The sequence below is a fragment of the Dipodomys merriami genome, unplaced genomic scaffold, assembly GCF_024711535.1.
Source record: "Dipodomys merriami isolate MVZ:Mamm:240054 unplaced genomic scaffold, mDipMer1.0.p SCAF_1175, whole genome shotgun sequence".
Taxonomy (NCBI): domain Eukaryota; kingdom Metazoa; phylum Chordata; class Mammalia; order Rodentia; family Heteromyidae; genus Dipodomys; species Dipodomys merriami.
Window position 1 is genome coordinate 62744 of NW_027202466.1, and position 15465 is coordinate 78208.

Here is a 15465-nt window from a genome sequence, read left to right on the forward strand (position 1 = left end):
CTGGAACTCTACCACTTGAACCACAGCTCTGCTTCCGGCTTTTTGGGGGTGGTTAATTGGAAATAGGAATCTCATGGATTTTCCTGCTGGGGGTGGCTTCAAACTGTGATCCTCAGTCTCCTGAGTAGTTAGGATTATAGGTATGAACTACCAGCACCTGGCTTAAAAATGTTTTGGTGTAGGTTTCACTATGTTGCCTAGGCTGATCTCAGTCTCATGGGCCCAAGTAGCCTTCACACATAAACCTCAAAGGTTTTTTTCCTCAAGAAAATCAAATGTTGTCTTCCGAATGGCTGTCATCTCCTCTCAAATTCTAGAGACAGCACCGAGGAGCAGGTGTCCCATAGCAGCACATGCAGGCTTCAGTAGCCTTTTTCAGGTGTTAGAACCAGTGCAGTCAGGCAGCCACACATGCAGTGTGTGGTACTAGTACATGATGACCTTCTTAGTTCTTTTTCACTTAGTCGTGTTCTGAGTTTGTGCACATGACAGTAGTTTCAACTGAGCATAGCTGAGGACAGAGGAGATGATGGAAAATAATCTTCTGTTTGTTTTTGCCCATTTATCAGATGGTTTGATGTACTCCAGAAAGTGTCCACCCAATTGAAGACTAACCTCACGAGCGTCACAAAGAATCGAGCTGATAAGGTAAATGCCCTGCAGCTGGAGTCCAAGTGAGCATGGAGCTTTGATAGTATGAGTGTTCATTGAGCTTGGGACATCATAGCTACCAGTTTCTTTCTTTTCTCTTTACTAGAACGCTATTCACAACCACATTCGTTTATTTGAACCCCTTGTTATAAAAGCTTTAAAACAGTACACCACTACAACATCTGTGCAGTTGCAGAAGCAGGTTTTGGATTTGCTGGCACAGCTGGTTCAGCTACGGGTCAATTACTGTCTCCTGGATTCAGATCAGGTTTGTCACTCTCCCTTGTGTCCTCATCAAGTAACGGTTATCCTGAAATAATACTGGCATTTACTGTAGCGAAATGGGAGGTTTGTCATGATTCCCCCTCCCCCCTGCCCCAGCTTCTTCCTGTTTGTCTGTTTCATGAAACTAGTAGATGCAGAAGGTCAGGTGTGTGGCTGATGAGCAGGTGTGGGCACCCTGGTCCTAACTCACAAGTCTGTGCCATGCTCCAATAGGATTAACAGACAAGAGCAGAAGGGTGTGGGGGCAGAAAGGGGTACACCAGATGCATAGGGACAAGAACTTTCAGGCTATAACCATGGTATCCAAAGGGAAGCAGGGCACGAAACCATCAAAACTGCATTCAGTCTGCCTTTTTCCCCACATTTTCTTAGTTCTGACTCAGCAGAACTGGGAAACTGGTATTCTCCAATTGCAGTTTAGACACTATGACCTCTTTGGGAATTCTTTATAGACAGAGAAAATAAATCAACTCCCCACCCTACCCTAGGCATATCACATTTTTTGGAGCCTTCCTTCCCAAGTAGGAGAGTAATATTTGCTATTCCTTCTGTCTTCAAAGATCTCCTTTAGAATGACCCTTAATTCTGAGGGAGAACAGCCAAAGTTCGTCTGTGCCTTTGGGCCTCTGCATGGGTGTCAAACTCACTATAGCGAGTGCTTCACCTTGGACCCCTGTCTCACATGAGCCAAGCTCCTGCCCAGCCTCCCACCTGAGAGAAGTCTGTTTTCTTGCTGTGAGCACGTGGGCCTCCCTTTTGTTTTGGTGATTTCCATCAGCCTGTCCGTTCCCCTGGGTGTCAGGATCCAGTATTGAGTTTCAGATGATTATTCATTGCACATGTGCTGAATGTCAGCATCATGCCCTGGGCCCTCAGAATCCGCCAGTGTGATTCCATGGGAACCTCCATGGTCTGTAGGAGCATCCTGGCCTGGCCAGGGAGCCATGGACTGCTCCACAGAGGGCAAGAGTGACTCCATAGCTGCACAAACTACCTCTGGTGCTCAGTACTGGATGCCCCTGTGTGCTGGAGAGGAGGCTGTCTCCATGCCCCGTGTGTCATTGGGGGTTGAACTGCTCTGTTTGCTACTTCCTGGAATAGATATGATTTTGAACGATACTTGATAGCCCTGGAATTAATTAATTTAAATTACTATTTGTTTGTGTTTGTGTGTTGGTATGAAGGCTTAAACTCTGCGCTTTGCTCTCTCCTTCGGCTTTTTTCACTCAAGAGGCTTGTGTACCATTTGAGCTAGGTCTCCAGTTCCTTTGCGTGTTTTTCAAACAGGCTTCTCACTGTGTTACTCAAGCTGGCTTTGAACGTGGAACCCTCTTTCTTCAGCCCGTAGGTAGCTAGGATTATAGGCCTATATAGTGCATTCTCTGCTCTGTCATTATTTTCTTTATTATTTCTAAAAGTGTCACTGGATCTCAGGCGAGTCTTAAATTTGATCCTCCTGTCTCTGCCAATTCAATACTAGAATTAAAGCAGTGAGCCACTTGTACTCAACTTGCTGGGAAGGTGGCTCAGTGGTAGAGTGCTTGCCTTGCATGCATGAGGCCCTGGGTTCGATTCCTCAGCACCACATAAGCAAAAAGAAAAAAGCTAGAAGTGGCGTAGCTCAAGTGGTAGAGCGCTAACCTTGAGCTGAAGAGCTGAGGGACAGCGCCCAAGCCCAGAGTTCAGGCCCCACGACCGGACCCAAAATAAAATAAAATAAAAGGATTGTTGGAAGTTCTCTGTTGTTACTGCTGTTACAGTGGATTTGAATTCTTGATTATCAAAAGTTTATCTGCTTATCTGTGGTCAAAATTTATACAGTTAGGCAGGAAGAAAAAAACTTTTTTTTACATTGTTATCTTATTATTTATGTGAAACTTTTTCCTGATTATAGGTGTTCATTGGATTTGTGTTGAAACAATTTGAATACATCGAAGTAGGCCAATTCAGGTAATTGTATTTTGTTATTAGAGTTCTATCATTGTATTTATATGTTGTGAAGAAGAAAATTTACCTTGAAGTATTATTAGGCATCCTTTGAAATATGATTAGTATGCTAGACATTTTTTTACTTCTCTTAAAAATAAATAGAAGCTTTCTTAAGATTGGTTTAGGAGTAGTTCTGTATCTGGTAATTACATATGTTATCACTTTTCAATTTATATCTCAAAATTTTAATGATGACTTTTCACCGTGTAAATTATAACTTTTTTTTTTTTTTTTTTTTTTTTGGTGGGTTGGTCCTGGGGTTTGAACTCAGGGCCTAGGTACTGTCCCTGAGCCTCTTTGTTCTCAAAGCTAGTGCTCTATCACTTGAGCCATAGTGCTACTTCCATTTTTTTGTGAGTAGTTTATTGGAGATTAGAATTTCAGGCAGGACTTTCCTGCCCTGAGATGACTTTGAACTGGGATCCTCCGATCTCAGCCTCCTGAATAGCTAGGATTACAGGTGTGAGATACCTATGTCTACCTGATCATGACTTTTTCTAAGAGAAAACTTTTTTGTTGCTTTTTTTTTTTGGGGGGGGGGTCCAGTCGTGGGACCTGAACTCTGGGCCTGGGCGCTGTCCCTCAGCTCTTCAGCTCAAGGCTAGCACTCTACCACTTGAGTCACAGCGCCACTTCCGGCTTTTTTCTTTTTGCTTATGTGGTGCTGAGGAATCGAACCCAGGGCCTCATGCATGCAAGGCAAGCACTCTACCACTGAGCCACCTTCCCTTTTGTTGCTTTTGTGTGTGTGTGTTTGTGCAAGTATTGGGGCTTGAACTCTAAGCCTTGAGATCTAGGTTGGCTTTTTCACTCAAGGCCAATGTTCTACCGCTTGAGCTGTATCTCAAGCTTTAGCCTTTTTCTGGTTAGTTGGAGATAAGATTATTTTCAATTTGCTCTGAACCAAGATCCTCAGATCTCATCCTCCTGAGTAGCTAGGATGACAGAAATGAGCCACTAGCCACTTGGCCAAAAGCATTTTTAAAGTAAGCTTTTAATAAAAGCAATGATTATTCACTTATTAGCTACAGCTTTTCCTTACTATATATTAAAGCTTTAGTGCATTTTTGCAGTGCGTGTTACAGGTTTATAATCATGGAAGATTGCCGTTCTTTATTTTCTGAAGTACTTAATGAGAAGTTTGTGGAACACTGTGTAGAAGGAAAGTGTTTTTGAGTTTCTCATACCCAGGTCTTACTCTGATGATATGGAACCTTGATTGTGTGGTTTTAGGCATTATACTTTTCTCTTTTTAGTGTTCATTTGTTCGTGAATGAAGGGAAAGTGGAGAATTAGGAAGATTTCATATGCTGGGCATCCAGGGCTGTCAGGTACCTTCTGCTTGGTCCAGCAGACACATTCTCCATGTGCACGGAGCCAGGACACTGTTAAAAGTGCAGAATAAAATTAGGTTGCTGAATCTTTTTTACCTCAGAACTCTTCACCACCTCTTGATGTTGAATCTTCAGTTATTTTATGCTTTTCCTATTGATCATGTGTTCTTAATAAGAAGAAATGTCTAAATGGATGTTTTTGTTTCCAGGGAATCAGAGGCAATTATTCCAAACATCTTTTTCTTCCTGGTATTACTATCTTATGAGCGCTACCATTCAAAACAGATCATCGGGATTCCTAAGATCATTCAGCTGTGCGACGGCATCATGGCCAGTGGGAGGAAGGCTGTGACACATGGTAACAGGATACCCCTTTCCTTATCTTCAGTGTCATGTGCCCAGCAGTGTTAGTCTTCTACCCACTTTCAACTCTGCGAGTGCCCACTTTCACTGTGTGTGCACCTATAATCTTAGCTACTCAGGAGGCTGAGATCTAAGGATCAGGGTTCAAAGCCAGCTTAGGCAGGGAAGTCCATAAGCTTTATTTGCCATTTACCACCAAAAAGTCAGATTCACCACCAAAAAGCTGGATGTGGAGTTTAAGTAGTAGAGCATTAGCCTTGAGCACAAAAGCTCTGGGACAGCGCCCAGGCCCTGAGTTCAGTTTAAACCCCAGGACTAGCACCCCAAAAAAAGATAAAGATAGATTCTGAATATAAATTCCCTTGTTTGTTTATAGAAAACAAAGTATTTGTAATTTTTTATTCTTCTTTTTTGGTGGGAGGGGTTGTAGTCAAATCTAGATTTTTCACACTTGTTAGGCAAGTGCTCTATCATTGAGCTACAACCCCAGACTCAGAAATTTTACAGTCTAGCTTGACATAAATCTACTTTGTTTTCTATTTCACTGGTATTAGGCTAATTTAGTGGGCTTTTTTTTTTTTTTTTTTTTTTTTTTGGATGTAGTGGGGACCTGATTTAGTGGAGGCTTTTTGGGGGGAGATAAATATTCAACCAAGTTTGTTGTTGTTGTTGTTGTTGTTGTTTTTTTGGGGGGAGGAGGCTTGGGCAGTGTCCCTCAGCTCTTCAGCTCAAGGCAAGTGCTCTACCACTTGAGCCACAGCACCACTTCCGGTTTTCTAGTGGTTTATTGGAGATAAGAGTCTCACGGACTTTCTTTCCTGGGCTGGCTTTGAACCTCGATCCTCAGATCTCAGCCTCCTGAGAAGCTAGGATTACAGGCATGAGCTACCAGCGCCCGGCTCAACCAAGTTATTTTTTATGATAAGTCCACATGTAGCCTGTATACAAATGCACTGCACATTTAAGTAATGACTAGCAAAGCAGACTTATTGTTAAAGCGGACATTCCTTTACCCTGGCACCTCATCACAGCGCCCGCCTGAGGATGAAGCCAGCGCTGGTAGATCATTTCACCAGAGCTTAAGTAGGAACCACACAGCCGGCCAGCTGTTCAGGTAGTCCCTTCAGCCCATGAAGAGAGGTGGTGTGTGTCTTAAGGATGTACTATGAACCTTTTTCTTGAACTTCTAAAACTGGTCTTCAGTATTTCCCTGTTGGCTCCTGCCTGTGTCTTTGCCAGGAATTTGGAGATTCTTGACATTTGGTAAGGATCTATCTTAAGACCCTGTGAGGGTGGCACTGCCACACAGAGCTTTCTCCTGGGACACTTGTCATCTGAAGGAAGGTCAGCAAGTGTGTCCTTGTGGACATATCATCATATATAAAAATGCTTGCGTGCATGTTACTGACAGGATACATGTGAACGTGCCACGGTCCCCTGGGTTAAAGTTTCTATCTGTATGTGTACATTGTGGGCAGTGTGCACAATGTGCAGTATGTACATTGCGGGTCATTGTAGGTAGAAGTGTGTGTCCGTGTCACTGAGGCTCAGCAAGTATGCATACACACACTTATCATCTGATTATACGTGTGTGTGTGTGTGTGTGTGTGTGTGTGTGTGAGAGAGAGAGAGAGAGAGAGAGAGAGAGATTGAGATTGAAGGTCAGTGTGTGTCACCAAGTATCAGAGAATCTATATGTGTGGTATCACCAAAGAGTGTGAGCGTGCTGCTGAGTCATATTGTGTGGTGTGCAATTCAAGTCATTTCTTTGGTAGGTTTTTCTCTGTATGGTTTTCTTAGAATAGCTACTTTTGTACAGGGAAAACCTCTTTTATCTAATTTAAACAGTACTTTACTAAAATAGTATAATAATCTATGACAGACTGAAATGTATTCTTTTTTTTTTTTTTTTTTTTTTTGGTCGGTCATGGGGCTTGAACTCTGGGCCTGAGCGCTGTCCCTCAGCTCTTCAGCTCAAGGCGAGCGCTCTACCACTTGAGCTACAGCGCCACTTCCGGTTTTCTGGTGGTTTATTGGAGATAAGAGTCTCACGGTCTCTCCTGCCCGGGCTGGCTTTGAACCGCAATCCTCAGATCTCAGCCTCCTGAGTAGCTAGGATTACAGGCGTGAGCCACCAGCGCCCGGCTCTGAAATGTATTCTATAGGAAAAATACTGATTTGTTTCTATGTTAATCAAGTAGATTATGAATTAAATCATGTTACTGTTTTGCTTGTTTGGATATCTTAGTTTTCAAATAGAGTTTTAAATATGAATTTCCTCTTTTTTTGGTGCCTTTTTGGGGGCTGGGCTCTGTCACTGAGCTTTTGTGCTTCAGGCCTAGTGTTCTACCACTTACCACTTGGAGCCACAGCTCCACCTCTGACTTTTTTTTTCTTCGTAATTGGAGTCTCAGGGAGTTTCCTGTCTGGGATAGCTTTGAACCAGGTTCTGCAGATCTCAGCCTCATAAATAATAATTAGGATTGTAGCTGTGAGCCTCCAGCACCTGGCTTTGGGTGACCTTTTGTCAGAAATGACATTGTGTTTGTTACAGGAATCTTAGTTTTCTTTTTTTTTTTTTTTCTTTAAATCTTTAAAAACCTTGCAAGTGTTCAGAGAAGAACTTTATCCTTCCACAACAATACCAAGATAATTTTACAACATTCACTGGTAATCTTAATTTATCCCTTATTATAAACTAAACAAAGAGTTTTTCTTTATTTCTTGAAAATATGATGGAGCTGTTGAAAACTGTCTCCCAAATCTAATCTTCTTGTAAAGCCATCTTGCCTTCCCTTTTGTGCCCATAGCCATACCAGCTCTGCAGCCCATAGTTCATGACCTCTTTGTGTTAAGGGGAACAAATAAGGCTGATGCAGGCAAAGAGCTTGAAACCCAGAAGGAAGTGGTGGTGTCGATGTTGTTGAGACTCATCCAGTACCATCAGGTAAGAGGAAAGAACGGCAATAGTCATTTATACATCATTGGAAGGAAATGCTAGGGAGTCCTGTGTATTATATATTGGATGTTACTTTGGACCACCATCAGGTTCTCTTGGGACTGGGAGAAGGCCAGGAGTGACTGGAGATGTAGTGAGGTTGGATCTTTAAAACTTGCACAGCCCCAGAGGTCACTGATACCTTGCTGACAGTTTCCCATCATTCAGGATACTAAATGTGGCCAGAGGTATTTTGTTTAAGACAGGGTTCAAGAATCAGTTATTTGCCAGGTTCCAGTGGCTCACATATAATTCTAGCCACTAAGGAAGCTGAGATCTGAGGATCATGATTTGAAGCTAGTCCAGGCAATTACCTACCAAAAAAAAACTTCAAACAGATGTCACTCTTGTGGTAGAGTACTAACCTTGAGCATAAAAGCTCAGGGATAATGCCCAGATCCTGAGTTCAAGCCCCAGGACTGGCATACAAAAAGAAAAAAAGAAAAAGAATCAATTAGTTGACAATGTTGTCAGAAAAGTAGAATAATTGAAATCTGAAATAATTTAACGGCTTTTTTTTCTTTTTCTTTTCTTTTTTTAAATTTCAACTTAACAGAAGTAAGCTCTGTTTTCTTTGAGCAAGTTTCTGGCCTTGTTTTCCTTAACCTTGAACAAGAATTTAAAACATTTGAAGTAGTCTGAGTGTAGAAATGTAGCTTTCTTGACTTTTCTGTTTCTTGAAAGTTACACTGTTGCCTGGTGTTCACTTAGTTAGTTCTTTTTAGCTCTCAGTCTTTGAATCTTTATGAAGCCATAAGGTCTTCACAAAAGAAACAATACTATCTTTGTGCATTGGGGATTGTGCATTTATATTTTGTTCAGTCTGTGTAGCATTATATACCTAATAGCTTAATTATGCCACATGATTACAATAAAAAATAGTGACAGAGTGGTGTGTGTGTGCAGCTGAACTGGCAGGCACAGCAGGGCTGGCAGAGCCCTGGAGAAGAGGGTCGTGACAAAGTCTGTCTCAGCACATCTCATTGAGACTCTATCACCTTCTTAAAACAAAGGGGCAATAAGTTCCTGTGTGATATAAGTTCTATACCTGGCCTCTGAAGAGAGAAGCCAATGGAGATGAGGTAGTTGGAGGAGACTTTATAGAACTTGTTCCAGAGGGGGCTGGGAAGGTGGCTCAGTGGTAGAGCACTTGCCTTGCATGCCTGAGGCCCTGGGTTCGATTCTTCAGCACCACATAAGCAAAATTAAAAAAGCAGGAAGTGGCGCTGGGGCTCAAGTGGTAGAGCACTAGCCTTGAGCTGAAGAGCTGAGGGACAGCGCCCAGGCCCAGAGTTCAGACCCCCCCCCCAAAAAAAAAAAAAAAAAAGAATTTGTTCCAGAGGTGGATATGTGTTCTACACCATTTACATTTTAGAAGTCAGGGCTCGCAAACTTCTGTGAAGCAGTAGGTCATAAGCATGAGCAGCTTCGCAAGTCTGCGGTCTCCTTCGCAACAGTTCACCTCTGTCAGACAGGGTCAGCGTGAACATGGATAGCACATTACAAAAGCAGGCAGCAGGCTGGCCGCCCCTTGTTACCATACCGCTGCCCAGTTACAGATGCCGTTGTATAGAAATTATTGTTAATTAGCTTATCCTCAGCCCTGTGCAACTCTTGGAAATAAATGCTCCTTAATAGAGCACCTTTGCAAACAGAAAAAGAAATGAATGTGCACAGAGCAGCAGGGCACCGCAGAGGGTGGATACCTCACCAAACTTACTACAAGTTTAATTTTCATTGTGTGCCTTATCATTGATCATACAATTTTATAAATCCCACAGAAGCAGAAATGACTGCAAGTCATACTGATGATGGTGCAAGTTACGCAACTCCCTACAGCAGCTTGTTGCTCCATCCCTTGTGTTTCCCTCTGGTTTCTCCACATTTGTGTGGATCTCCATGGGTATTACATCTGTTTGAATTCCAGAGCCTTCCAGCTGAATGGGATCTGTGTGGGAAGTAGCCTTGTAGGAACAGGAAGATTGTGTGGACGAGAGGGTTCCTAATGGCATACAAACACTCTTGCAGGTGCTGGAGATGTTCATCCTTGTCCTGCAGCAGTGCCACAAAGAGAGTGAGGACAGGTGGAAGCGCTTATCTCGGCAGGTCGCCGACATCATCCTGCCTATGTTAGCCACGCAGCAGGTCTGTCACCTGGCCCTGGTTTGCTGTTGTGTAGTTTTGTGGGTTGTGATCATCAAATCATAGTAGACTTAGGCTTTGATGATAGAATTATCTGAATTTGAACACAAGGTCCCATGCTTGTTGAGCTTTTTTGCTCATGGATGGCACTCTTAACACTTGAGCCACACCTCCAGCCCAACCTTTAGCTGGTTCATTAGTACAGGGAGTCTCTTGGGCTTTCCTGTCTAGGCTGACTTCACATTGTGATCTTGTAGTTCTCAGTCTCCTGATTAGGATTACAGCCATGAGGCACTGGTACCCAGCTTAGATGAATTTCTTTTCCCATAATAACCCTCTCTGGTTGGAGTTGAAAACAAGATATGGACCCTTATCATTTCTACAGTCACTTGGTTACCCATCATTGAATCATAATTTCAAGAATCAAATGACATAACTGGTTGTTCTAAAAAATGCAGTGGGAAGCCAGGCACTGGTGACTCACACCTGTCATCCTAGCTACTCAGGAGGCTCAGATCTGAGGATCACAGTTCAAAGCAAGCCCAGGCAAGAAAGTCTGTGAGACTCTTATCTTCAATAAACCACTAGAAAACCAGAAGTGGTGCTGTGGTTCAAGTGGTAGAGCACTCGCCTTGAACTGAAGAGGTGAGGGACAGTGCCCAGGCCCAGAGTTCAAGCCCCACAACCAACCAAAAAAAAAAAAAAATGCAATGGGAAGATCTGATCTCTCAGTTGTGCCATATCAGGGGTGCTGGACCACAAGGACTCCAGGGCGCGGGAGGTTGTGCCTCTCCCAACACCATTGTAAGAGTGGCGGAGGGCTGCGGGGTGTACACAGTGCTACCAGAAAGCCTACCAGCTCCCTGGTGTGGCTTGGCAGCATTTGTCTACGTTAAACAAGTGCGAGTCACAGTTTCTGGCACTTGCTAAAAAAGTATATATAAGGTAGAATGAGCAGGTAATTCCATGTTGTAATTCCATGGTGGACCATGCAGGGGGCACGTGGTGAGATGGACAAGCAGTGTTAGGAGTGAGCAGGGGGGACTCCAGGCCTGTTGGTAGACATTTTTACATGGGAGTTTATTTACTACAGGTAAATAAGCCTGAATGCATACAAATGCCCAGCTCAACATCTGCTTCTGTGAATGTCTGATGTTTATCATATGAAACTCTTGGCAAGGTCTCTAGTCAGTACCCTAATACAGATGTGAGTTATTGCAATAGTGCTTGGCAGTCATGTGGGTACTGGCAATAGCCACATTAATGAACAAAACAGTTAAAAAGTATTTATCAAAGATTAAGAGTTTCATTGGGACAGATACTGTATAGAAGATCAGATAGAGCAATAAATGAATAAAGTATACACAAGTATCAGGTGGTAGTAAGTACTGTGCAAAAATTGAGGAGGAAGGCCTAGAAGTGAGGGCACATTCCATTGGAGATGAGAAAAGGCCTTACCCAGAATGGCTGCTGACACTTGAGTAAAAGGGAGGGAGGGAGGGACAGGAATGGAGGGATGGGAGGGGTGGAGGGTGGGTGACTAGTGAATACCTGGAAACAGAGCAGTCAGCTGTAAGGAGGCCTGGGGCAGGAGCCTGCCTGATAGGTTCAGAAGACCAGCCTGGTGGAGCAGTCACAGGAAGAGGGCACTTTGGCACAAAGGAGCAAGGTGATAAGATTTGAGTTTTACCTGGATTATTTTGATTGCTAAGATGAATATAGGCTCCCAGAGTGGTGTACAGGAGCTGTCCCATGGCAGAGTGCACTCACCATTAGTAGCATCTTTGGACACAATATAAAAATAGGACCAACGGATATGTGGATGTGGCTTGTGAGGGAGAGGCATTGGGTTAGTAACTTCAGGGTACCTGTGGAGGTCCTATGGACAGAACACAGAGACTGGGAACGGAGACCCCTGGTCTGTCTGCTCAGTGGACACACCTCGTAAGGGTGAGACTGGCCTCTAGACAGGATCCCAGAGGGGTGGATGAGGTGGATAAGGCTGCTGGAGAAAAGTCCTGGTCTGAACCCACTGGATCGGGCTTCATAGAGCTCAGACAAGTATGGAGAAGGCACAGCCTCTTTGTGGTAGAGGTGAGGAACCTCAGATGTGGGATTCCTAAAGCCAAGCATGGGAAAGACTTTCCATGGAGGAGCAAGGGGGTGGATGTGGGAGTCCTGGGGTCTCAGCTGGCATTGACAGGACTGGGGCACTAGTGAGGGATTTTGGAGAAGCAGACAGAGCAGGATTTCAACAGGAAGAGGACGTTGGAAAGAGATGTGCTAGATGAGGGAACAGGAGGAAGGGCAGCACCTGTGGAGAGAGGAATGGGAAGAGTCATTGGCACAACCAGGACCCACTATGAAGACCACACCGGTGGAGGTGGCATTTACTGTGGACATGGGGGATTCTAGAGGAAGAGGAAGTGGCACTGAAGGAAGTATTCACCCTCAGCAGTAACAGAAAGTGGGGAGTTAGAGTCAGCACCAAGTACTAGGGGAATGATTGACTACATTGTGCTGTAGGCTTAGTTTGTAATCATTTGTGTCCATTAAAAGTTAATAGATGTTAGGGTAGAGTTATGGCTCAGATGTAAGAGTGTCAGCCAGTGAGCAGAAGCACCAGATAATGAGTTCCATTCTCAGCCAAAAAAAAAAGGTAACAGATTTTGTAGGCAGTTGCCTTGGGAGTTCTCCATTGTATTGTTAAGTGAGAAAAGGCAAACACCTACCTAATACGGTTTTTCAAAACAAAACCCTCTGTGAAGGTAGGTATTGTGCTTGCAGGGACATGGGAAAGTTCAGACAGGGAAATGTGCTGCTTTGTTAATATTCGTGGCTGCCTGGCGAGGTGGGGTGGGATGCAGGTGGAGTGGGAAGGCTGTGTGTGCCTGTCCCATGTGCTGTCTGGAGGCACTGGGAGAGGGGCAGGGCACAGAAGGCTGGTCATTGCACCTCAGGTTCCGTCCATTGTGACACCTTTGTGTATTGGAATCTTTTATAGAAGGTTTTTATTGTGGAATGAATCCAGCCAAACCTGGGGGAGTGGTTTAGGTAGTATAGTGCTTGAGGATCTGAGTTCAGTCTCCAGTACCATGAAAAGAGGAAGAGAACAGAGTGAGAGAAAAAGGGAGAAGTGCAGCAGACACAATGCTGTCTTAAAAGCTTCTAAGGGAAGGGTGCTACTGGCCATGGTGGTGGGTGCCCTGGAGATACAGAGCCTGCTGTCCGTGAAGCTGCCGTTCCATTGGCCTATGTGGAAATGTCTGCTGTTCAATTCTGCAGATGCATATTGATTCTCATGAAGCCCTTGGAGTGTTAAATACCTTATTTGAGATTTTGGCTCCTTCCTCCCTCCGTCCTGTGGACATGCTTTTGCGGAGTATGTTTGTCACGCCAAGTACAATGGTGAGTCACATGATGCACCCAATTTGCCTGGGTGGGAAAGAGGGTTGGAGCACAGGGCTGCCTCAGTCTCGTTCGGGGGCTCAAAGTTCCTTTCCCACCTCCCCAGCCGCCACTGGTGCTACTGCTGTCACCACACTTGGAGAACCGGGGGCGCAGGGACTCACTGCAGGAGTGATACAGTTCATCTCGTAGGGGAACTGACGACCTGGGAAATTGTCATCTTTTTCTTTCCTTAATGATATATTTTCTTTCTTTCAGGCATCTGTGAGCACTGTTCAACTGTGGATATCTGGAATCCTAGCCATTCTGAGGGTTCTCATTTCCCAGTCAACTGAAGATATTGTTCTTTCTCGTATTCAGGAGCTCTCCTTCTCTCCCTATTTAATCTCCTGTCCAGTAATTAACCGTTTAAGAGATGGAGACAGTAGCTCAACAACGGGAGAACACACTGAAAGGAAACAAGTGAAGAGTTTGCCAGAAGAAATATTCTCAAGGTATGTGTTCTGTCTAACCTCGTAATGCGTAGCTTTTGGGAGGTCTCATGGTGACTGCAGACAGTTTAAAAAAGCTAGAAGTGGAGTCATGACTTGAATGGTAGAGCGCCAGCTGTGAGTAGGACAAGCCGAGTGAGAATGCGAGGTTCTGAATTGAAGCTTCAGGACCAGCACAAAGCCAAAAAGCCCCATACATACAGATGTCATTTTGAAGGTGGTGTGGTTGCTTTCATGAGTAAGTGAGGAAGGTGGAATACAGGGAGGAACGTCACTGAGCCAAAGTGATGGGGCCAGGAGCCAGTGGCTCATATCTGTAATTTTAGCTACTCAGGAGGCTGAGATTTAAAGATTGTGGTTCAAAACCAACTTGTTCTGGAAGGTCCATGACTCTTTTCTTCAATCAGCCACCAAAAAGCTGAAAGTAGAGGTATGGTTCAAATGGTAGACAACCAGCCTTGAGCGAAAATGCTTAAGGACAATGTTCAGATCATGAGTTGGAATCCCAGTGTGCACATGTGCGTGCACACACAAGTAATGGTAATGAAACATTCACTGCCACTTTGTTTAGTGTACCTTTTTTACATTACCTAACTTACTGTGTCTATGTCCCATATATACTTGGTTTACACGCTCTGTGACAGCTGCCTGTTCCTGTCACCCTCTCCCTGTGACAGTCACCTGCTCAATGTCACCCTCTCCCTGTGACAGCTGCCTGTTCCCGTCACCCTCTCCCCTGTGACAGCTGCCTGCTCACTGTCATCCCGTCCCTGTGATGGTCACCTGTTCACTGTCGCCCTCTCCCTGTGATGGTCACCTGCTCACTGTCATCCCGTCCCTGTGATGTGATGGTCACCTTCTCAATGTCATCCCGTCCCTGTGATGGTCACCTGTTCACTGTTGCTCTCTCCCTGTGACAGCTGCCTGTTCACTGTCACCCTCTCCCTATGATGGCTACCTTCTCACAGTCTGTCTCCTCCCCACCCCCCCATCTCTACCACCACCACCCCCTTACTCCCTCCCCCCCCCCGCCCCTCTTCAGGTTTCTGTTACAGCTGGCTGGTGTTCTTCTAGAGGACATTGTTACAAAGCAACTGAAAGTGGAAATGAGTGAACAGCAGCATACTTTCTACTGCCAGGAATTAGGCACACTGCTCATGTGCCTCATCCACATCTTCAAGTCTGGTAGGCGATGAGGAGTCGTCTTTGTGGTGTTTCAGTGTCTTTTCTCCTGCACAGTGTGCTCTTAGGACATGGGGCTGTGCTGTGGAAGCTTTTCTGTGTTTGCTGTGCCATTTGAAAATGTTTTGCTAATGAAAAGAGTAAATCTGAGACCATGTGGTCCAGCAGTTGTACTTATGGGGAGATGCCCAAAGAAATGGAAGCAGGGTGAGTGGAAGAGATTTGTGTGCCAAGCTGATGTTCATAACAGCAACTGTTACTCACAGTAGCTAAGCTGGTGACACGTCTGGTGTCTGCTGGTGGGATAATCGATACACAAAAGCTGGTATGTATGTGGTACATTAGGTAGCTGGATTTGTCTAGAAATGGAGTTTTCATCTTGAAAAGGGAAAATAATTCTGACATATGTTACAGCATTCTGCTAGTAAACCAAACACAAAAGGGCAAATGTTTGATTTCGTTTTCATGAGAAACTTAGAGGACAGACAGAATAGGTGGTGGTGCTGCTGGTTGGGCAACATTATCAATGTATTTAATTCCAGAACTGTATACTTAAAAAGAGTTATGATCCCAGCTGCTAATGGCTCAGGCCTGTAATCCTAACTATTTAGGAGGCTGAGAT

The 15465-nt window shown here is 44.4% G+C and overlaps 1 protein-coding gene across 1 annotated transcript in view; it reads left to right on the top strand.

Moving 5' to 3' along the window:
- Positions 1-15465, top strand: part of LOC138822918 (huntingtin) — a gene marked incomplete at its 5' end in the record, with an annotated part of 115004 nt that overhangs the window by 59266 nt on the left and 40273 nt on the right. Inside the window, 9 exons of the mRNA XM_070015895.1 lie at positions 570-648; positions 758-919; positions 2831-2886; positions 4469-4617; positions 7433-7569; positions 9649-9765; positions 13048-13170; positions 13429-13664; positions 14704-14846. Coding sequence (XP_069871996.1) covers positions 570-648; positions 758-919; positions 2831-2886; positions 4469-4617; positions 7433-7569; positions 9649-9765; positions 13048-13170; positions 13429-13664; positions 14704-14846 — 1202 coding nt within the window. The remainder of the gene's footprint in view (positions 1-569; positions 649-757; positions 920-2830; positions 2887-4468; positions 4618-7432; positions 7570-9648; positions 9766-13047; positions 13171-13428; positions 13665-14703; positions 14847-15465) is intronic.